Raw genomic sequence first — 23,010 nt, 5'->3', positions numbered from 1 at the left:
GATCCGTTCGTCTCAAGGAAGGCGGCCAGCTGCTTGTTGACGGTCTTCTCGATGACTTTTGCAGGAAACGGGAGCAGCGAGATGGGGCGGTAGTTCTTGAGGTCGGTGGGGTTGGCTGATGGCTTCTTTAGTAGAGCGCTGAGTTCGGCGTGCTTCCAGCTCTCCGGGAAGGTAGCGGTGTCGAAGGAGGTGTTGATGATGTCCCGCAGGTGGGGTGCGATGACAGCGTCGGCCTTATTGAAGACGTGGTGAGGGCAGGGGTCGGTCGGAGATCCGGAGTGGATGGAGTTCATCGTGCGGATGGTGTCTTCGGTGCTGATCGGGGTCCAGGCGGGAGGGTGGTGGTGGGGGGCGGTGGTTCAGTCATGGCGTGCGTCGGTTGAGTGCTGAAGCTGTTGTGTATGTCCGCGATCTTGTTGTGGAAGTAGGAGGCGAGGGAGTTGCAGAGGTCTTGCGAAGGGGTGATGTCGTTGTTTCTGGCGTTGGGGTTGGAGAGCTCTTTAACGATGTTGAAGAGTTCCTTGCTGTTGTGTGCGTTGTTGTCCAGTCGTTCCTTGAATGCAGTTTTCTTGGTGGCATGGATCAGTTGGTGGTGTTTCCGGGTGGCGAGCTTGAGGGCAGTCATGTTGTTCGGTGTTGGGTCTCCGCGCCAGGCTTTCTCGAGTGCTCAGCAGTTCTTCTTGGAGCTCTTGAGTTCGTCGGTGAACCATGGGGCTTTCTTGCTGCTGGGTCTGCTAGGCGAGGTCTTCAGAGGGGCGAGGTCGTCTGCGCAGTTGCTGATCCACTTCGCGAGGTAGGAGGCCGCCTGGCTTGGGTTCGTTGCGCTGGTGGGAGGGTTCATGCACAGGGAGGTCGCGAGCTGGTCGGCTATTATCTTGTTCCAGCTTCTGCATGCAACCTGTTGCTGGTGGTGGTGGATCGTGGTCCTTCTGAAGCTGAAGTGGACGCAGCTGTGGTCCGTCCAGTGGAGTCCGGTGGCGTGGCTGAAGGTGATGTCCTTGCTGGATGAGAACACGGGGTCGAGTGTGTGTCCGGCGTAGTGGGTGGGGGTGGTCACCAGCTGCTTGAGACCGAGGTTGGCGAGGTTGTCCAGCAGGGTGGTGGTGTTGCGGTCGTTGTTGTTCTCCAGGTGGAAGTTGAGGTCCCCGAGGAGGATGTAGTCAGTGGAGAGGAGGGCGTGCGGGCTGATGAAGTCGGCGATGTCTTCGCTGAATTGTGTGCGTGGTCCCGGGGGTCTGTAGATGAGGGTGCCTCTGAGGGTGGTCTTGGGGTTAATGTGGATCTGGAAGTGCAGGTGTTCGGCGGGTGCGAGGGTGTCGTCGGTGTTGGTCGTGATGCGGATGGTGTTCCTGTGGAGGATGGCGATGCCTCCTCCTGTCTGGTTGACGCGGTCCCTCCGGATGATCTTGTAGCCGTCCGGGATGGCGATGGCGATGTCAGGCGCTGAGGAGGCGTTCATCCAGGTTTCCGTGAGGAAGGCGACGTCTGGTGATGTTGTGTCAAGGAGGTTCTAGAGCTCGACGGCGTGTCTGTGGATGGAGCGGGTGTTGAGCAGGATGCACTTGAGGTGGTTGCTGCTGGTGCTTGGCTTGGTCGGTGCTGGAGTAGTGCAGGTCCGAATGCAGGTGAACTTGCAGGAGTGGCAGCAGAAGGGTCCGTGGGTGCGTCTCGGGGTGGCTCGATAGCAGCCCGGGATTCGATCGGCGTTGAGTGCGTAGAGTTCGGTGGCGTCGTAGGTCCGGCGGGTGGGCTGGTGTCGGCGGGAGCCAGGGGTCCTGGCACTGGGCGCGGTCCAGGCACGGACGGGCGCAGACGGGCCTACCTTTGGCGTGCCTTCGGTGCACAATCGGCGCGCCCGCTGCGCGTCAACGCTGCACGTGCGCTCGGTCGCCATTTATGGCGAAGGGGGTGTCCTACGAATAGGTCACACTCACCTGTGCCGCACGGTCGCCATTTATGGCCAAGTGCAGGGAGGGAGGAGTAGCTGGGAGGCGGGAGCGGGGAGGGCACAGAAGGAAGGGGGCGTGTCCACACTCCCGGCGGCGGGAAGCGGGAAGCGGGGAGCGGGGCGGGTGGGCGCAGGGGAAAACAGCACAGGGGGGGCAACAATACAAGCAGAAGGAAAACAAAGGATATAAATACAAAATCCAGTACAATTTTACACTAAACAACAGAATGGCAGAAATGCGGGACAACAACGAGCGGCGGCGGGGGGCGTGGCCAGAAGGAGGGAAGGCTCAGCGAGGCTGAGAGCAGCGGCAGGCGGGAGGCACACGCGACAGCTGGTGGCCGTGTGCCGCGGGGGTGTCCTACGAATAGGTAGGAATAGGAATAGGAAGGACCATTCAAGTGAATTGAATGCCTTTTCAGTATCTAATAGCCCAACTACTGAGGGCACAGAGGGAGAGATATGGTTGATCACTGCAAATAAAGTGCGATGATTTATTGAAGTAGAACAGTGTGGTGTGAAGCCAGCTTGCATGTGGGCAATTATACGATGCAATAATAGAGAAAGGCTAGTATTTTAGTGTTGAAATTTATGAAAGCTACTGGGCGGTATGAGGAGCAGTGGAAATGATGCGTGTTTGGCTTAAGACCATAATGGCAACTTCCTGTAGTGTAGGGGGGACAGATCCACATTCAAAAGATTCAGCAAAAATATCTAATAAATGCTGGACCAGAAGCGGTTTATAAGGTTTGTAAAAGTCTTCAGTGAACTCAACAGAGTGGCCGCCTGTAGAGCCATTCGGGACCTCTAGGGCCTGTAATACTTCCTGTAATGGGAGGCAAGGAATTGTTGTTGGTCGGCCTCAAGTCGCACCATGGCAAGTTTTTATACAGATAGTTAGATAGAGCCTCTTCACCGGTGCCCGGGCAAGAAGTGTAAAGCGCATTATAATAGTCAGTAAAGCCTGCTAGAATAAACCCGTCATCTGTAATGTAAGTGCCATCCCGACGGCTCAAACGAGTGACATGGGTGGCTTTATATGGGGACGAAGCAAGCGAGGCAGCGTTTTCTGGGATGCTTACCCTCACTATACCTACACGCTGTTGCATATTTTCTCAGGAAGGCAGTGTCACGTTGGGGGAGGTTGTGGAACTCAAGCATTAATTTGGATCTATTGTGGACCTGATGGGCTGGTTAGATTTTCCAGTCAGCAGTGTCTAGTGCCCAGAGCTTGTCCTCTAACTCAGGGGCCTATTAGGAAAGCCGACAGACCTGCGTCCGTCCGCCACCCCCGAGGTGGAGGGACCGTCCGCAGGGGCAGCGGTGGTCCCTCCGGTGCAATTAGGATGTGAACGCCACCCTGGCGGTCACATCCTGTATCTTTAACCTTGCGGCGGGTGCTGCTTCAAGCAGCACCCGCCGCAAGGTTAAAGATGCATGTTTTACATTTACATGCACAAAGCGGCAGGCACCGCGCTGTGCCTGCCGCTTTGTGCATGTAAATGCTGGGGGGTACCTTAGGTACCTCCCATGTGCACCCCCCACCCCCTGACACCCCGGGGGGCCGCAATGGGCCCCCAAACACCAAAGACCACATGCTTTTCCACTGCGGAAAAGCCGGCGTGGAAAAGCATGTTGCAATGCACATCGTAATTTGGCTGACGGTGTCTTGCAGACACCGCCACCAAATAGCCCTCCACACCCCGCGGATCAGCGGTGGACGGACCTGCCGTCCGCCGCTGGTCCCACCGCAATCCCACCGCCATCCTAATTTGGCGGTGGGTGTTTTCTGTGGCCGCGGTGGTGAATCCGCATTCTCCAGGCCGGCGGTGGCTTCCGCCGGCCCGGAGGATGCGGATTCACCGCCATCCTAATTGGCCCCTCAGTTAGGTGAGCTGGAATGGCAGGATGCTCTCCTGGGTGCTTCGAGATACACCACCCCTCATAAAGGACGTAATAGCCTTCCATAGAGTAGAGGGGCACCCAACAGAGCCTAGATTAGTGGAAAAAAATCAATAATGGCTTCATAAACTTCAAAGCAAAAGATTATATCAAATAGTGTGGTTAGAAGGAATTCCCATCTGTCGGACCACAGTAACCTGCATGGGTATGTGTAACATGAGTCACACAGGAGTACGATCTGACAGCATAAGGGAAAGGGTGCAACGGTGTATACAGGATAGCACCCGGAGTAATGTACCAATGATCAACACAAGTCCACACATTATGCGGGGCAGAATAAAAAGTATACCTGCGTCGCCTCGGAAATTTATGATACCATGCATCTATAAATGAAATGTGTCAAAAAGGTCAGTAAAACCCTTGAAAGAGTGGGGTTTAAAAATAGATGTAGAGCCTGTGCAGTCAATTTCTGGCTGCCAAGTAAGATTCAGGTCGCCTCCCAATGTCATATAATCCATCTGGTCCTAGACGATTAGGGAAGATAAGTCAGCAAAGAAGTCTGGGGAGTCGGTATTTTGTGCATATACCCTGACCTGTAATACTGCTCGACCTGCCAACCATCTATTCACATGTAAGTGCTGACCAGTGGGGTACAAGGCAGTATGCATCTGTTGAAAAGGGACCCCACTATGTATCAAGATTCACACCCCTCATGAATAGAAATTAGAGTGAGAGAAATAGCGATGTGTACCCTAGGAGGATGCAAAACTACAGTCTATTCCTGGAGCCCAACGTGTCTCTTGAAGAAAGGTCACCTGAACTCCACGGCAGCATAAGTAAGTGAGAACCTGTTTCACCTTTCGGTGATTGTTCAAACCTTTAATATTCCATGTCATGCAGGAGAGTCGTTGGTCCTTGTCTCTAGTAGTGGCTGAAGACATAATGTTGAAAGACAGAATACCACATGAATAAGACTGGTAGGGGTAAAGTCAATGCATACCACAGCAGTAGGAAGGCTTCAAAACAGGATAATTCAAACAAACAAACAATAACCCCCTCTCCACACTCCACCCAAAAAGAAGGATGGAGAACCCAAACATCCCAAAAAGAGAGAACACATATAAACATAGTGGTGTTCACCATAGTGGGGACAACATCCGTATAAGCAAGTCCAGAAGGAACATAATTGAAAATTAGTAAGAAGTCATTGAGTAATTGAGCAATAGAAGAAGCAATAATAGGACACAATATAATTCACTGTATAAACCACTGGCATGGGCCTGCAGAGGCATCTCATAACATATAACAAGCTGCAGCTGGCTGCTTTCATAGAGTATCAGAGTGTATAGAGCATTTTTACCATGAACAAGTTCTGGGGAGGTGGGCTCCAGATCCACAGCAGTTGCAAGCACCTGGGGTAGTGCTAGGTGTGGAGTCACCAGAAGGGTGGTTCTTGGAGAATCTCTTGTCATCTGCATGGGTGTTGAACAGATCAAATTACACCCAGAGGCGTGCAGGATAGAGCATCCCATATTTGAGTACCATCTTTTGGAGGGTGTGTTTAACATCCATAATGTTTGCGATGTGCCTCTTGGACCAATGGGGTGTAGTTGGGACCAAATGCGAGATACCTGGCATTAAAGCAAATGCTTATCCTGAGCCACTCATAGAGCGCATTGCAATCTTTAAAGTTGAGGAGTCTGGCAATAATTTGTTGGGGTGGCGCTCCTGGAACTGGCCGGTGACAGAGTGTGTGGTGCACTCTTTCCACCACAAAAATATCAGTGAATGACTTCTTGTTGAAAATCTCTGCTAAGAGGTATCCACAAAGACATCCAATCTCCCCGTGCTGGTGGATTCTGGTATGCCAGCTATACGAATATTGTTACAGTGAAATCTCACTTCCAAGTTTTCATTCTTGGCTGCACTAGTCTTGAGGATGCGCTCTACTGTTGAAGGCGCTTCAGTATGTCAGCACTGCTATCCTTAATCTCTGAAATTCTGTGCTTTGCACCATCGAGCCTCACATTCTGATGGTCGAGTCATTCTTACATGACATAAAAACATCAGGAAGAGCACTAGAACCAGCCATAATAGTAGGCAGTTCATAGAAGAGCAGCCATGTGCAAGCATGCAGTGCAGAACCAGCAAAACAGTCGGCACAGTGGTGACAGGGGAAGGAACACCAGTCACTGGGCCTGTATAGTGCCTAGGTCAGCAGAGAAAAAGAGCACCCAGAGTCAACATGGAACCACAACACTGCCAGTAAAGCAGGGAGCACAATGTGGAAAGGCACCAGGTCAGCCTGCACTATCCAAAGAGAGAAAGCGACAGCAAGTGAAAAATGCGAGAAGCAAATTTCAGCTCCAGAGGTACACAGTTAAGCCTCCCAGCTCACCCCTATGATACAGCCTGGGACAAGTCTCATGCTGCCAGGCAGGCCAGAAAGTAAAGTAAAGGTAGATTTGGCCACCCCCCACAGCAGCAATAACGTCAGAGCCAGTCTACAAGGGTTGCCAGATCATGCAAATGAAGGTAGAGGGCTGGAGATCATAACACAGCCAGGAGTTCTGGCTCACTGTAACCTATTCCTTAATTGCCACACATGCAGACACGATCGCCCCCTGGCCCTATTGTAGGCATCTGCATGATGAGTGGGTGATCTAAACCTTACCCAAGGGTCAAGTGTAACTTTGACAGGCCACCAACACAGAGGCGGCTGGCAGGCAACTCTGGTGGAATGGCAGGCCTGGATCACCCCAGGCAGAAGTCGCAGCCCTGAATCCTCTGCATAACAAGCTGGGTGTGCGCCTCCAATGCCTTAATCAGCGGTGTCGCAGCCAAGTCCCAACTCGGGCCTGCACAGCAGATAGGGTCTCGTCGGGTGCTTCCCGGATGTGATTCCCTGCTGCAAGGTACCATGGATGCTGCTGCCACCCCCCCAGGCTCACTCGCAGCTCTGTCCCCACGGGACCTCCGAAGGCCATGTCAGGTCACAGTGGAGGACCTGCAGAGGAGCAAGTTATATTGCCGCCACAGCTAGTCACCATCCCAAGATCTCCATCTTCAGCAGGGTCCTGCAGGGTCTAGCAGGCATGTTGTGCCCTTTTTGAGGGATGGGTTGCTCAATGGGCGAATATAAGGGCTGCGCTTAGTGGAGCTTCATTGCCATGAGGCCATCTAGGTCGCCGGGTTGGCCACGCCCCAGCCTTTCATTTAACTTGATCTAGGGATTCAAATAAAGCAGGGATGGATTCCTACAGGGCTGTTAATACAAAGTGCGAAAACTGACATCCCTGTCTCACACCCCATGCCAAGGGAAAGGACTCAGAATGACACCACTAACAGTGAATCTGACCTTTTGGCAATGTAGCTTACCAACTCCCAAGTTAAGCATATTAGGTCCCAATCCCACCCCATGCAGGACAGCTTCCAAGCAGAACCAGCTGATCCTGATAATAACATCATCGGGATGACCTACTTTGTTGCTTTTTCTGCCAAGTTTTCTATTGCCCGAATACTGTCTCTCCTTGCACTTAAGGAATCCCACAAGATCGACTTCTACCAAAACGGCTCCAGGGCTCAAGCTTATTAGCAAGAATCTTCATATTTAGGAGGAATATTGGCCTGCATGATGTACATTCTTCATGAGTCTTACCTCATTTGGGAATCAAGGCAATGAATACCTCCTGCTTTGTTTGCAGCCCACCCACCTCCTCAGAAAATTAATTATAGATCTTGGTCAGTTAGTCAGTTGTGGATAGAAAAGAATGTGTAAAGAACATATTGAAGAAACCTGATGGCAGCCCACCTTTGCCTGATGACTTGCCGGGGTTCTTAAGCCTCTCCCTTAGTGATAGGTGTCTCAAACATTCTCCAGATGTTTCCTAGGGATGGAGAGAATACCTTATGTTTCAACAATGGCCTGCATGTCCTTTAGGCCCTCAACAGTGTGTGTTTTTGTGTTCTTTGATTGCCCACCCCCTACTGGGTTCCTGATTGCTTTGGTATGTCTTTTCCATTCTCTGCATCTACATTTTCCTGACTAACATCGCCTCACCATATTCCTCGTTTCGTACACTATGGATTCCATGTTGAGTGAATCCTTTGAAATGTCAGGTTGTGACCACAAGTTCACATGCAGGTTCCTACATTGGATGCATTAACCCGCTGAGTCAACACCTTTGCTTGTTGGCTTTATTTTGACACAAGTTAAGCACTGTGATGAGATTCTACAAGGCATATTTTGTCGGGTGATCTACCCTGCTGCTTCATATAGAATGACTTCTGAGAGTGCCACAGTGAATGCTGGGATTTCATTGACATGTATGCTGATGTGCATTGTCAGCTGGTAATGGTGAAATTAGTGTGGGACGTGTTGGCTTCTACATTATGGTGCACCTTGAATGGCCAACAGGTGCTTTCAATGTTTTTTTTTTCTTTTAGAATTTTTAAGACTTTATGGAGATGAACAGTCGCAGACAGGTTGAATGGAGATGTTCCCTGTTTGGTGTACAGTTGTGTACAGTTGTGTCTAGAGTGCCCAACTGCAAGTATCTGGGCTCCTGGCTTTTGATTTTGGCCCTACTCTTAAACTCATCTAGTGTGTGTGTGTGTACACAGAGACCCAGATATGTCCCCTGACATTGATGAGGTCCTGGACGTGTCCTGTGACCTGGAAGGGTGTACCAAGGGTGCACTCATTTGTCTGAAAGTGGACAACTGCCCCTGTAATGGGTTTAGCATGTAGAGAAGGGATGCCAGCACACCAGGTTGTGGATCCCTAGTTGTGACCAGACCTTGTTATCTGTGTCACTGGGGTAAAGGCAAACTGGCCCACTTGTGTAAGTGTTCCACTCATATGCACTAATCCAGATCCTATTGCTAAAATTCAAAGTGCATATTAGACATCTGTGTGTGTGTCACTTCATGGAAGATACAATCTGTGTATAAGTGAGCCAGAGTAATGGAGGCCTATGGATTCCATTTGAAATCCCCAGGCCTATTCCTGTGTACAAGATGGAGGCGAGCTTCCTTTCCCAGACAGTGGATGTGTATTTATGACATTCCTGAAGCTGGCAAGAGGAGACATGGAGAATGGATGTGGGAAAAATTAGACAGGGCTCTTTTAGACATTCAATGAGGTCATTTTGTTGAGGGGGGCTGCAGTGCTGGCTTGTCTTCCTGAGAACTGCAATTTGGTAGGTGGTTGGCGTAAGGACTGAAATCTGTGTTGTTCAGAGTGAGAATGGTCCTTTAAGTAAGGCCAGCCTTTTGCCTCTTTTCTGATCTCTGTTCAATGTGGCTCTTAAACCCCCGGTGCAGAAGACTCACACCTCTCTGTGTCTCTGTTGTGGGTATTCCAGGCTGAAAATCAGTCTGCTGTGAAAGCATCACACTGCACAGGTGAATTGTGTGGAGTACAGCATAGAGGGGAAAGATGCAAAGAAAACGTACCCAAAACAGTTCTGAAAGCTTAGGCAGAGAACCCACAACCCATGTCTGCTTTGACTGGCCTACCTATTGTTCCAGTTACAAGTACTTGTTGACCATGGGAGGGAGTACTCCGTAGAGCACTTAAAGGACTGCTGTGCAACTAGAGCTGGTGTCTGCCTAACAGCCAGCTTCCCAGTGGTATGACAACATCATCTGGAATCTTGCCTTATTGGAAGGAGCTAATCCTTTGACCAGGAGTGCATTGAGGCTAAATTGCTAACAAGAGAGGGCAGTAGTATTGCAACCATGCAGAGGTGTGACAGGTATAAAGCATCAGAGCAGCTTGAACCCCAATAGCATGGATCAACCGGCAGGAAGAAGACTAAGGAGACTGACCTGAGATTCCAGACAAGCATGCACCACACTCTCTCCACCTTAACGGTCCCTGACAGGTACCACGTGAAGAAGTGTGTCAGATAGGGCTATGTTACTACATCGCTGAAGCATGCCTGTTCAGACTGTGTCCCTACACCAGCTTAGCCTGAGTTGACGGATCTGCTAGATAAGAGAGGTGTGCCTGAGCAGATGGTGCTGCTACACCTGAGAAGTGTGCCTGAGTAGACTGTGCCAATATCAAATAAGAAGTTTATCCAAGTAGAACATGTTGCTCCATTCCAAAGGTTGTGCCAAAGCTGGAGTCAAGATCTTCAAGGAATGTGCATAGGCTGAGTATGATCTCCAACCTCCACAGCTAACTCCCAACTCACCAACGCCAGGAGGCCGACTCATCATCAAGACAATTGTCAGGAGTGTCCTTAATGCCTACAAGGATTCTAGGGACCGTATTACAGAAGTGCCCCGGGGGCCGCCTACACAGTAAAACACGGAGTGGCTGCTTCAAAGCTGACCTACCCTCGTATTACGAGATGGGTGGTTTGATATTGCAAAGGCTGCAGCTGAACCGCTGACTCCACCAGCACACTGCATACCACTGGGGACATGGTTGGGAAAAAGCAGCTGCCATAGGGCGGCACTGAGGAGTTTCACCACTGCCCATAAGTTGGCTTTCCAATGAGCGGACAGCGGAGGTAGGACAGCTGGCTTCAAGTCAGTGGAAACGAGGGAACAAGGGCATACATACTACTCTCCTGTTCTACCCATCAGAGTTTAACCCAAATCCCTTGCTCTAGGTCCCCCTTCACAGCTGCTTCTTCACCCCGAAGAATACAACCCTGTTTGCAACGAAATACAGGTAAGTCCATTTTGTTCCTTATACCTCTTGCTTGGACTGGTCATATATGGGACAGACTCTGGCAATGAGTTGGTGATATTTGCCACATGTATCATCAATATGTACATTCAACACATGTGCAACTGAAATTTACACATAGGCATCGATAGATATGGACACCCATTGCTAACCACCACAAGACCGCCGCAGCCTTACCATGGGCACCCCTGCCAACTCGTAATATGGTGGTTGGAAGACCACCTACTCTGCCCATCTACTCTGCAGTCTTCTAGTGGCTGCAGTGTTCGGGTGGTCAGACCGCCAAACCAGTAATCAGGCCCTCAATGTAATAAGGCACACTTTCCCTGTTTGCACCCGACACACTTATTTTAAGGAGCGCTGTGGCCCAAACAAGGAAATTGCATGCTATCCATAATATGGTCCCAGGTGGTGACCACCAAGGTGCCTGTCACAACCCTGCCCAATGCTTGAGAAACTGGTAGACTTGTTATAGGCCCTAGCCGCAGGTTCAGGGCGTATAGCCTTCAGCAGCAAGCTACAAGCCTATCCTCTATACCCAATGGAGTAATATTCTTATACATGATATTTTGGCCACAATATTTGTGTCAAACATATTCTGATATACAATCATCTTACTAAACATATCATGTATTCCGAAGTAAATTGTACTAATGTTCCAAATCTAGTTAAGAACCAACTTTTCCCTTCAAAAGCTATGAGCCTGTCAAAGAGATAACAATCCATTCATCAGTATATGGCGGATACCCAGGGACTCACTCAAGCATTACATCGAAAGACATTTTGTTTTCTTTGGTCCCACTACATTTTTGAATCCTCTTAAGTAAGCGCTCAGTAAGTGTTGGCTTCTGAAGCCCATGCTGCAACACTCTGTTTAGACATACTGGGCCCGCTATTTCACCTGTTGCGACCAATGATGGCCGCAACAGGTGAAATAGCGGATCCTGAGATCACGCCAAAGTGAATCATTGTCTCGGATCCCCGCCAGAGTCTCATGGAACTTGTTTTCCGGATTTAGGAAGTACAAACCTAGAGGAAATCCTCCTCTTACAGTTAAAGCACCTTAGCAAGTGCTTCACATAGGAACACATATATCATATAGTTCCTTAAATCACCCTTCACAATTAGGTCCTGAAGAAAGACAGATTTTAATACGAGGCCTGGCTGAAACTAGTTGACCACACCGGACTTGGGAGAACATAAGTCTCTCCTACCACGTCCAAAAGCCTTGTTTTTAACTCTGCCAAGGGCCCATTAATAAATCATCCTTTGGACACTGGGACCCTTAGGACAGTTTTTAAACCTCACTCTTACCACCATCAATGCACACTCATTTAACACTCTCCGCTCCACTGTAAACAGACGTCGCAGCACACCAGAGGCACACTCGGTGCCTCAGGTGGGGCCCTATGATGAAGCATGCCACCAACTAGGTTGGTGGGAAAGGGCCTTCATATAAACTAATATGTCTTTCTGAGACACACATAACATGAGCGTTATCTGTATATATAGCTCCTATTGATTACTACTTACATTCCTTGGGGAAGTGAACTAACTACCACAGTTCCTCACTCTCCTTTGTGATTGATACCAAATAAATATATTTGTCATCATTATGCCTTTTTGGGAAGCCATACCATTTTGGAGCATTTATAAGTCTTTGTAAATCTGTGAATGTGCTAAAATCGATGGATGAAGACATGAACATGTCCATGGTGCCCCCAAGGAATGCCCTCTTAGCATAGAGTAATGCAAGGTGAATTTACTAAGCCACGCAGAGCCACGCAAGATGGCTTTGCATGACTTAGTAAATCTAATTTAAGCCCTTGCGTTGCCCTGTGTCACCTTGCGTAATGCAAGGACAAGTCAAGGGCTTAGTAAATCTGCCCCCCAATTTCTAAGATCAATTCCTCAAAGGAGAATAGTGACCATGAGCTCGGAGCTTTACCAGCAGCGGCAGCTCATTTTTTAAATGTTCTAGATGTATGATTGGTCAGAAAATTATTAAAAGCAAATTTTTACAATATGAAGCTATTTTCGATTGTGTACCTACATGACTTTTACACTGAGAAGCTCCAGCAGTCAATCAATCAATCCGGTTTTGTAAAGCATGGCTACTCATCCGTGAGGACTCATGGCACAGTTAAATGTAAAAATGTAAATCGATACTTGTATAGCGCACTACTCACCCGCAAGGGTCTCAAGGCGCTTGTACGAATACCGCTGTGGAACCCATCCTAGCTTTCCCTGTGAGGCGTCCACTCCTGGACACCCCCAAGGTGGAGGGCAGGCATCCTTAGCGTTGTGGGGGCCGTTGTGGAGATTAAGCAAGCTATTGCCCAGAGTTGCAGAGTGGGACTCCATGATTGGAATAGGCACCGAGCTGAGAATTATCAGGCCCGTGGAATTTTGAGCCCAAGACTCGCCGAGGCGGGGAATTGAACCCTGGTCCTGGGCTAGACCTCTGCATCAGGGTCTGCCGCTCTAACCATTGAGCCACACTTCTCCACAGTTGCTGCCCTCTTTGTGGTGCAGGTTCCAATGATGCAGCAGGTGCAGTGGCACTGGGGCCAAGAGGCTTAAGGTACCAACTGAACCATGATTTTTGCTATCCTTTACAGTTCAAACAGCAGCAAGGGGGCATTTCTTCCTTGCACTACGGCCCCTTACACACTGGCTATGACCCTGGTACTCTGAAGTTTCATAACATCAAACAAAGCTCCCACATTCTCCTCATTCCAGGGTCAAGCACGGTGCGAAGCTGAGTTCTAACTATTACCTCCATTTTGGTTGATAGTTCCCCAGCCGGTTACCCAGCACATCATTCCATCTGGAATCTGTAGCGATGCTGAGGGAATAAGGACTGGAAGGATGAAGTCAGAGTAGGCGACGGGCGTTTGGAGCTGCACGAGGGCGATGTCACCTGCAGATCCGGTTGCGCCGCTGTAGTTACTGTTCACTATTATCCGCTCTAATTCAGAGATCACCTCAGACGAGTTTGGTATGGAAAGTTTATAGGCTCCCATCCGCACTGTATACACCGAGGTGATAATTGGTCTGCAAGACAAGTACATACAGGGGTATAATATATTTAGAAGACAGCATAACGGCAAAAAAGTTGTCCATGAGTGTTTGACAATATATAACATAAATAAGTAATTCTTTACTTTTTTACCCCCTTAAAATGCTACCGAATCGCTGAATGAGTTTAGAAAATCATATGGAAGCACTCTTTGGAAGGGGAGTATTTATGCCGTCCCTTCCAAACAATAATACCTTAAGGTATGTTTTTATGCTTTGCGACCGAATGTTGGTTAAAAAATTAAAGTTATACAGTTATTTTGAATTTTTTTTAAATGCATCCCATTTCTTTTTAAAATGCTTATTTCAAAGCAATCATAGATATCGCAGGCCATTATCCCTGTGACACTGTCGTTCCTACTGGGTCACAAATTGTGAACTACCTCATTGGTATTCATGAGATAGGTCCATATGAGAACCACGGAGAATCACAAATTTTAAAATAGCATTTTCATACATTATTAATAGTGATTATCAAATAGTGAGTCACAAAAAAAAAAACGTTCATACATTTGGCTGCACATCGTGCACTGAACCATCAGGCCTGGGGCATGGGTTTTATTAATGGCAGGTTGAGGCATATGTGTACAAAAGTGCTAATAGAAGTGTTAATAGCCATATATTAAGGGTGTGCTTTTTGAACCATTTGTTATTTGTCAGTCACTGCCGTGTTGCGGCCAGAAATATACAGCAGAGAGTACCGAAAAAGTACCGCAGACAGATCGAAATTAAAATGGAGTAAAATAGCATCTCCTAATATTATGACTCATGACTATTATGAGTTGTAAATCAACACAAGCTGGTGCCATCCGCAGTGATGTGAATGTCCCAAGTTCAGCACACAGCCAGGAAGACTCAGCCTACCATTCTTAAAAGGTTGGTAATTTGGGGTGGAAATAAATGGGTAAAACTAACATCTGTTGTTTATACAGTGCTGAGAAAAAACTGCAAGATGTATGAATCACTGCAAAAAAAGTTCTTTAACATGGCTCTAAAAGCACACAGTGCTTTAAGAGTGACAGTGGCATGAATTAATATAAAGGATTGATGAGCAGGAAATAAGGACAGTTTCTTAGCACATACATTATTCAGTTACCAGGATGCAAAATATTATATAAATATATGATGTCAAATATATCTTCAAGAGTAGCACAACTAATTGGCAATTATTATTTGTATGCCATTGGGTACAAAAAATGAAATCCTGGTCCACAGTATGTGTTTGAACAACTCTGGACTGCAGTACTAGGAGAACAAAAGCAAATCTGCCGCCCTGCTTATTGATGACAACACTGCTAGCAAGGTTAACACCACAAGATGGTTCTAGGTGTTGTCCTGTCCAGGACAAGGGCACTAGGACCCTGGGACAGCGCAGGGGCGAGGGAACACCAGACACCACATCGGGTCAAGGGGTGGGGAGGGAAAAGGATTCTGCAGCTGGACCTCGAGGAAGGAGGTCATGATCCATGCATGCTGTAACCCAACAAATAAAAGAATACTTGCAGAAATCCATATCGTGTCCTGTATGAGTTCCTGGGTTGCTGGACACAACAACTGGCGACGAAGGTAAAACGGATCGACACGCAGATCGTTACACATCGATCGACGGCGACATCAGAGAAGAACCAGAAGATCAAGAAGAACCAGGTGCCCACCCTGGATGTGCCAAGAAAAAGAGGAGGAGGAAAGAAGCGACATCCTGGCCCACCCGACCGCTTCTGAGAAATTGCCTGCAAACGGCGGTAAGAGCAAAGGGACGTGTGATGTCACAATAGCAGCGCGAGCTCTCGCGAGAGTCTCGGCGGCCATATTGGGGTCAGGCGCGAGAGCCAATAGGAACAGCGAATGAGAGCGGTGGCCATTTTGGAGTCAGGCATCGCGTTGATTGGACGTGAAGTCCCGCGAGAGCACCAGCGGCCATTTTAAGAACAGGCGCTGGAGCCAATCAAATCAAAGGAAACGTCGGCGGCCATTTTAAAGGGTCAGGCACAGCGCAAAGATCGGCGAAATAAGGGAAAGAAAGGTGGAAAGTGAAAAGCACTGGCAAAGCAACACAAAAAGGACGAAAAAAAGCACATACAAGAAAAAAGGGCAGCAAAAGAGAAACAAAAAAGGCAAGAATGCAAAGAAAGTAAAAAGAAAGAAGATAAGACAGCAAACACAAGAGAAATAAAGAAAAAGGAGAAGACAAAGAAATAAAACAAAGAGACAAAGAAATAATACAAGTGTATACAAGGAAAAAGAAGAGAATAAAAGGAAAAAGGACTAAGAAAGCCCAGAAGAGGCCAAATAAAGTACAACAAAAGCCCAGAAGAGGCCAAACAAAGTAAAACAAAGGAAGAGAAAAAGGGACAAAAGATCACAAAGAGAAAAGGAAATATAAAGAAAAAGGACTAAGAAAGCCCAGAAGAGGCCAAATAAAGTAAAACAAAGGAAGAAAAAGAAAAAGTTGAGCACCAGGAAAACAAACAAGCACAGGCAATAAAGAAAAGAGGACGAAAGGAAGAGATAATCGAAGAAACAACAAAAGAGTGTCAAGAAGAGCACAGAAAAGAAGAAATGACAGACCCCAAGCAAGAAAGAGAAAGTGCACAATACAGAAAACCACCACCATTCAACTTGTCGGAGCCACAAGTAGGAACAAGGTGGGAGAATTGGATCAGACATTTAGAGAGATACATGGAAGCGACTGATGTGACAGAGGCAAAGAAACTGGGTCTATTACTAAATTTTGCAGGCGATGACATTGAGGACCTTCTAGTGACATTACCAATAGAGGAAACAACTACTTTTAAGAAACTAAAGAAATGTTTAACAACAAAATTTGACCAGCAAAGAAATATTGATTTTGAACGATACACTTTCGCAACTGCGTCTCAGCAAATAGACGAAACACCAGATGACTTTGCGACCAGACTGAGGAAGCTTGTAACACATTGTGAATTTGACAAATTTGACAACAAACAAGCAATAAGATTGCGAATCATAGAAGGCTGCGGTGACACGGGGTTCCGTGCAAAAATACTAAAAGAGCCGACGTCACTAGAAAACATCCTGGCCCTAGCAAGAGCGGAGGCCAGAGAGACAGCACACGCAAAGGAAATGGAGTGAGGCAAGTTCACAGAAGAAATAGCATATAAGGACAAAAAGATCAAAGAGGACATTCACGTGCTGCAGGGTGACGTCCTAGCGCCGTGCCTGTTGAGCAACATCACAACGCAAATGATGAGTCTCATGGCAACTAAAAGACTGGAAGAAGATGATGCTGCCACAAGCACCCCACTGAGGGGGCTAACAAACAAAGGAAAACGTTTCACATGGACCGAAAAGCACCACAAAGAATTGAAAGAGATCAGATTTGCTATGACGGTCAAGGACGACCCAGCACATGCTGACCGGAGGCTGCACAGAGAGCCAAAGTCAGATGGCAACGAAATGGAACTGGTAGCAAAGGTGACACAACACCAACAAGGAAAAGATCACAGAAGACAGGTGGTGGCACAAGAAAGCAGAAATGGAACGGCGATGAGGGAATCAAGAAGAATGAGACTATCACACACAAGAAGGGTAAAAAGAGTGGAACAAGAAGACACTGCTGCAAGAGATCAAACAGCCAACGCAACAACAAAGGCCCATGAAAAGAAAGGAAGGCAGGCGACAAAACGAAAAAGAAAGAAAGGGGGCATCGCGATGGTCAAAGAAGGACAAGCGAGGAAATGTTGCAACGAGATCCCCGGAGGCAAGTTGAAGATGACAAAAGCAAAAGAACGGATGGCAAAGGTGGCAGTTTTGCCAGTGTCACGTCACAGGGCACCTTTCGCATGTCAGCAAGGCAGAAGCAAGAGAAGCGGAAAGGTCAAAGCAAGAACTGTAGAAAGACACACAAAAGGAAGAAGCTCAAGCGGATATCAGAAAAGAGCGATTAAGAAGGAAACAGATGGAACCAAAGAGACTAATTGAAGAGGTGTAAATGAAGGGGCCTATGGGCCATCGCACATCATCAACTCTCTCTCACTCACTCTCTCTCTCTCTCTCTCTCTCTCTCTCTCTTTCTTTCTTCAAAGAAAAAAAAATTGTTTGTTTCGCAACAAGGGGGGAGATGTCCTGTCCAGGACAAGGGCACTAGGACCCTGGGACAGCGCAGGGGCGAGAGGACACCGGCCACCACATCCAGTCAAGGGGTGGGGAGGGAAAAGGATTCTGCAGCTGGACCTCGAGGAAGGAGGTCATGATCCATGCATGCTGTAACCCAACAAATAAAAGAATACTTGCAGAATTCCATATCGTGTCCTGTGTGAGTTCCTGGGTTGCTGGACACGACAGGTGTTGGATATGAAATACTTTGGGCCTGATTCTGATGCGGGTTGGAAAGCTTCCAGACTGAATAGGTTTAAAAATGGTTACGGATCCCCTCAGATCGGGAGAGTCTGACTGACGGAGTACAATGCATCCGGATGTTTCCAGATACGATTTGGTTGGACTCCCCCGGACTTCAATGGGAGCATATGTTCCTAACTGCATCATAATTGGGCCCTGGGTCGGGAAAATACGTTCCCAATCTGATTTGGAAGGAGAAAATGCCATTAGGGGGCCTTCCTAACCGCATCAGAATCAGGCCCTAAGTGTTTTCCTGCAGCATTTTATTTCCACATTTTTAAACAGGTCCTCATCCTAGAAAGGCCCCACCTCAGCTTCTTGGCTTAAGCCACGCAAAAACATCTGACATGCCTGCTTTAGTATCCACATCTCCCTATTTCCATTTGTTGCCCTCCTAATCTCTACTAACGCTTTCTACCCTCCCTAATTCCATATATCGCATCCTCTTCACCCACTCCACTCACTCAGTTTCCTCTTGTCACATCTCATCTAATTTTCCCCTATTTAATCTCAACTAACAGTCTCAATCTCTATGGGCCAGATGTACGCGAGTCACAATATACTATGTACTACTGTGTCAGAGACATAAATTGCGATTCCCAATGGGGTCGCAAAATGCGAGGCTCATTAATATTAATGAGGCACTCGCATTTTGAGACCCCATTGGGAATCGTAAGGCCCAGCAAGCCACCATCCCATGGATGGTGGCTTGCTGGGCTTAGCAGACCACCATGTCTGGGAACGCTTTTAAATAAAGCAGCTTTTTTCTAAATGCATCCCATTATCCTTAAAGGAAAACAGGATGCATTTTTTTAAAAATGAAACGTTTTTGTTTCATTTTTTAAGGGCAGGCAGTGGTCCCTGTTACCACTGCCTGCCCTTAAAAAATAATTTTGCAGGTATTTGCAAAGGGGAAGGGGACCCCTTCCCATTTGCAAATGCATTACTGCCTACTTAAAGTAGGTGATAATTTGCGAGTGTTTTGCAATCACAATTGTCGTCCCAAAACATCCGTACATGGCTATGGAGTCTCTATTTGGAAGGGAACGCCCCTGCGGCCTTACCGAGTCACAAAACAGTATTTTGCGAGTCGCATTTAACTTGCAACTCCCAAATTACTGTTTGTACATGGGCTCATGTTTTTTAGCATGCGCAAATGGGTCTAAGACCCGTTTGGCACGCTAAAAGCCATAGTACATCTGGCACTATGTGCTTTAAATCACCTTTGGCTCTCCCTTGACCTCCCCCGTATCCCCATTTGGAACATTCATACACCTGTTCAAAACAGGGGTATAATGGAGGCTCCTGCAGCACCCATGGTGTGGGGGGCAGGGTTTCTTTTTTTGGAGGGGTCCTCTCACCCTTTAATCAATGCCATTGCATGTGCAAGAATGTGTGAAATGGCATGTAATAAGAACATTAAACTTACAAGAATGCCACTCTGAGGGGTGTGGCTTAGGCCCCGGCAAAGATGGACGCCTGCTAGCGGAGCTCTGTGGCGGCTCAGGAGGGTTTTTGACTCCACTGCGGTTCCAGAGCCGCCTATCTCCTAAAATTAAAGTCTGTTATGGCATGAAAGTGTAGAACTCCAGGACCTAGCTTCACAGCATAGGAAGGCGGGTTAATTGTTATTGCGGTGGGCGCGTTTCTTTCTCATGAATCCACGCTTGCCATTTTGTCTAACTGCCGCTCTGGTTGGTGGATCGTAGCTGGCGGGAGGGGGTGTAGAAGGACAGTCTTGTGTTGAGGCATTCGGGTCCGATTTCGTAGAGCGCTTTGTGTGCGTGGGTTAGGAGCCGGAAAGTAATCCTCTTATTGACGGGGAGCCAGTGGAGGTTTTTCAGGTGTCCAGAGATGTGATCTTTACGCGGGATGTCTAGTATGAGCCTGGCTGAAGCGTTCTGGATGCGTTGGAGTTTTTTCTGGAGTTTTGCGGTGGTACCGGCGTAGAGGGTGTTTCCGTAGTCCAGACGGCTCGTGACCAGAGCGTGGGTGACTGTTTTTCTAGTTTCGGTGGGGATCCAGCGAAATGTTTTTTTGAGCATGCGAAGAATGTTGAAGCAAGATGAAGAAACGGCATTGACTTGTCTGTTCATCGAGAGTGAGGAATCCAGGATGACGCCCAGGTTCCGTGCGTGGTCCGTCGGGATGGGTGCTTTTCCAAGGGCCTCTTGCCACCAAGAGTCATCCCAGGCTGAGGGGGAGGTGCCTAGGATGAGGACTTCTGTTTTGTCTGAGTTCAGTTTCAGACGGCTGTGCTTCATCCATTCGGCTACTTCTTTCATTCCTTCATGCAGGTTGGTTTTGGCGGTGTTAGGGTCTTTGGTGAGTGAGAGGATCAGTTGAGTGTCATCCGCGTAGGAGATGATGTTGAGGTTATGTTGGCGTGCGATGGCCGCGAGGGGGCTCATGTATACGTTGAAGAGGGTGGGGCTGAGTGAAGATCCTTGTGGTACGCCGCAGATGACTTCAGTGGCCTCTGACTTGAATGGTGGAAGGCGGACTCTCTGGGTTCTTCCGGTGAGGAACGAGGTGATCCATTCCAGTGCTTTTCCTTGGATTCCGACGTTTCTGAGGTGTTGTAAAAGGGTGCTATGACAGACCGTGTCGAAGGCTGCGGAGAGGTCGAGGAGGATGAGGGCGACTGTGTCTCCATTGTCCAGTAGAGTTCGAATGTCGTCTGTTGCTGCGATGAGGGCGGTCTCAGTGCTGTGTTTGGCTCGGAAGCCGGACTGTGAGGAGTCGAGGGATTTGTTGGTTTCGAGGAATGCGGCGAGCTGGTTGTTGACCGCTTTCTCGATGACTTTGGCCGGGAATGGAAGGAGTGAGATAGGGCGGTAGTTTTTGAGTTCGGTGGGGTCAGCTGTGGGTTTCTTCAGGAGGGCGCTGAGTTTGGCATGTTTCCAGCTTTCCGGGAAGGTTGCAGAGTTGAGGGAGCAGTTGATGACGTCTCGGAGGTTCGGTGCTATAATGGAGTCTGCTTTATTAAAGATGTGGTGAGGGCATGGGTCTGTGGGGGATCCTGAGTGGATAGAGTTCATCAGACGGATGGTGTCCTCAGTGGAGATTGGCTTCCAGTCATTGAGGATGTTCAGGGGGGGTGGGGGTCCTGCGGGGGGTTGGGTGGGTTGGTCTTCGGGTCGGTTGTCGAAGCTGTTGTGGATGTCAGCAATTTTGTTGTGGAAGAATGAGGCTAGGGAGTCGCAGAGGGCTTGAGAGGGGGTGATGTCGCTGGGATGCCTATTGGTAACCAGGCGCTATACAAAACTCAGAATAATAATGATGTCGTTGGAGTTGGCTGAGGGGTTGGTGAATTCCTTGACAATGTTGAATAATTCCTTGCTGTTGTGGGCGTTGTTATCTAGTCGGTCCTTGAAGGCGGCTTTCTTGGCATTCCGGATCAGTCGGTGGTGTATGCGGGTGGCGTTTTTGAAGGCGTCCTTGGTGCTGGTGGTTGGGTCTTTTTTCCAGGCCTTCTCCAGTGAGCGACAGAGTTTCTTGGATTTCTTAAGATCATCGTTGAACCAGGAGGCCTTCTTGCTGCCTAGTTTGATTTGTCGTTTTTTCAGTGGTGCTAGGATGTCTGCGCTGTTGGATAACCATTGGGTGAGGTTGGTGGCTGCTTGGTCTGCGTTTGAGGAGTGGGCTGGGGAGTTTTGAAGAAGCGATGAGGAGATCTGGTCGATGGTGATATTGTTCCAGTTTCTTTGCAGAGTGGGTTGGGGGTGGTTGTTGGATGTGGGCTTGTTGTAGGTAAAGTGAACGCAGCTGTGGTCAGTCCAAAGGAGAGCTGTGGTGTGGCTGAAGGAGACATGTTTGCTGGAGGTGAAGATAGGGTCGAGTGTGTGACCTGCGATGTGGGTGGGGGAAGTGACAAGGTGTTATTATTTATGCCTGAATTCCTGCTCTAATTTTCACCTGCATTTTCCAGAATGACCTATTTGGGTGCCAGGCTCTACTTTTTTCAATATGATGTAGCTTTGGGCATGTTTTTTTCCCATTTAGCTTCATGTCAATTTTCCTAATGCTGCAATTTTAAAATATCTTTTACTCCGACCACACCTTACTCCATTAAAGATCCTAACTGAGGTTGCTTTTGCTTGTTTATGGGGAGAACGAAATCTCTATGTTGCACACCCATTGTATCTTCTCCATCATTACCTCTAGAGGATTATAATCTCTTTAATATCCTGCTAACAGGCATGGAGGACTCTGACTGTAACACTTTATCTTCTTCAATAGGAGCTATGCCACCATCATCAGATATTCCAATTTCAAGTGCCAAATATGCATCTAAAGCAAATGCTTCCTCTTAACTTGTATTTGGCAAATGCATAAAAAATGACCCTCCTTCGCCAGTCACCTCTCTTCTACCTCCCTGTATGGATTTGCTTCTTGAGGAGATTCGAGCGCTTTGACCTTATATGGAGGAAAACAATAAACGTCTTCAAAATATCGAAGATAAATGGTCATGCATGAAGAAGAGAGTAGCGCAAATGGTACAACTTGTGCACTCTTTTCAAGCTGTTGCAATCAAGGTTCTCCCTTTGTAATTGGAAATTGCTCCAGTCAAAAAACAAGTGGAAAATCTTGAAAATCGGAACAGGCATAACAATTTACGTATTTATGGTTTAGCAAAAGGATTGGAGGGTCCAGATCCTATCTAATTTTTCAAGTCTTGTCTTCCAAATATTCTTGAGCTCCCAGTCACTCCGGTTCTAAATATTCAAAGAGCCCATCGCCAGGGTTGTGAACCTCATGCTTCAACTTCACCTACAAAACCAAGAGGCATTATCATCTACTTTCTGGAGTATACTGACCTATTGAAAGTTATTCAATCAGCCAAACCTAAAGGTTGAGTTTTCTGGCAGGGGTCTACTCTTTTCTTCTCCCAAAATTAGAAGTTTCTGGACATGAGACCTGCTCTTTGCAATATCAATACCCATTTTGGTCTCTTCAATTCCTGTTTGTTTAAAGAGACTTATAAAAACAAAAC

General features: G+C 47.8%; 1 protein-coding gene across 1 annotated transcript in view; it reads right to left on the bottom strand.

Annotated features, from left to right (window-relative positions):
• Positions 1–23,010, bottom strand: part of LOC147703601 (serine protease 27-like) — a 269,709-nt gene that overhangs the window by 43,587 nt on the left and 203,112 nt on the right. The window contains exon 3 of the mRNA XM_086931939.1: positions 13,336–13,613. Within this exon, the coding sequence (XP_086788065.1) occupies positions 13,336–13,613 (278 nt within the window). The remainder of the gene's footprint in view (positions 1–13,335; positions 13,614–23,010) is intronic.

This window comes from Lissotriton vulgaris, chromosome 7, assembly GCF_964263255.1.
Source record: "Lissotriton vulgaris chromosome 7, aLisVul1.2, whole genome shotgun sequence".
NCBI classification, from domain to species: domain Eukaryota; kingdom Metazoa; phylum Chordata; class Amphibia; order Caudata; family Salamandridae; genus Lissotriton; species Lissotriton vulgaris.
Note: the sequence above shows the minus strand (reverse complement) of the source record. Positions and strands in the feature narration are given on the sequence as shown.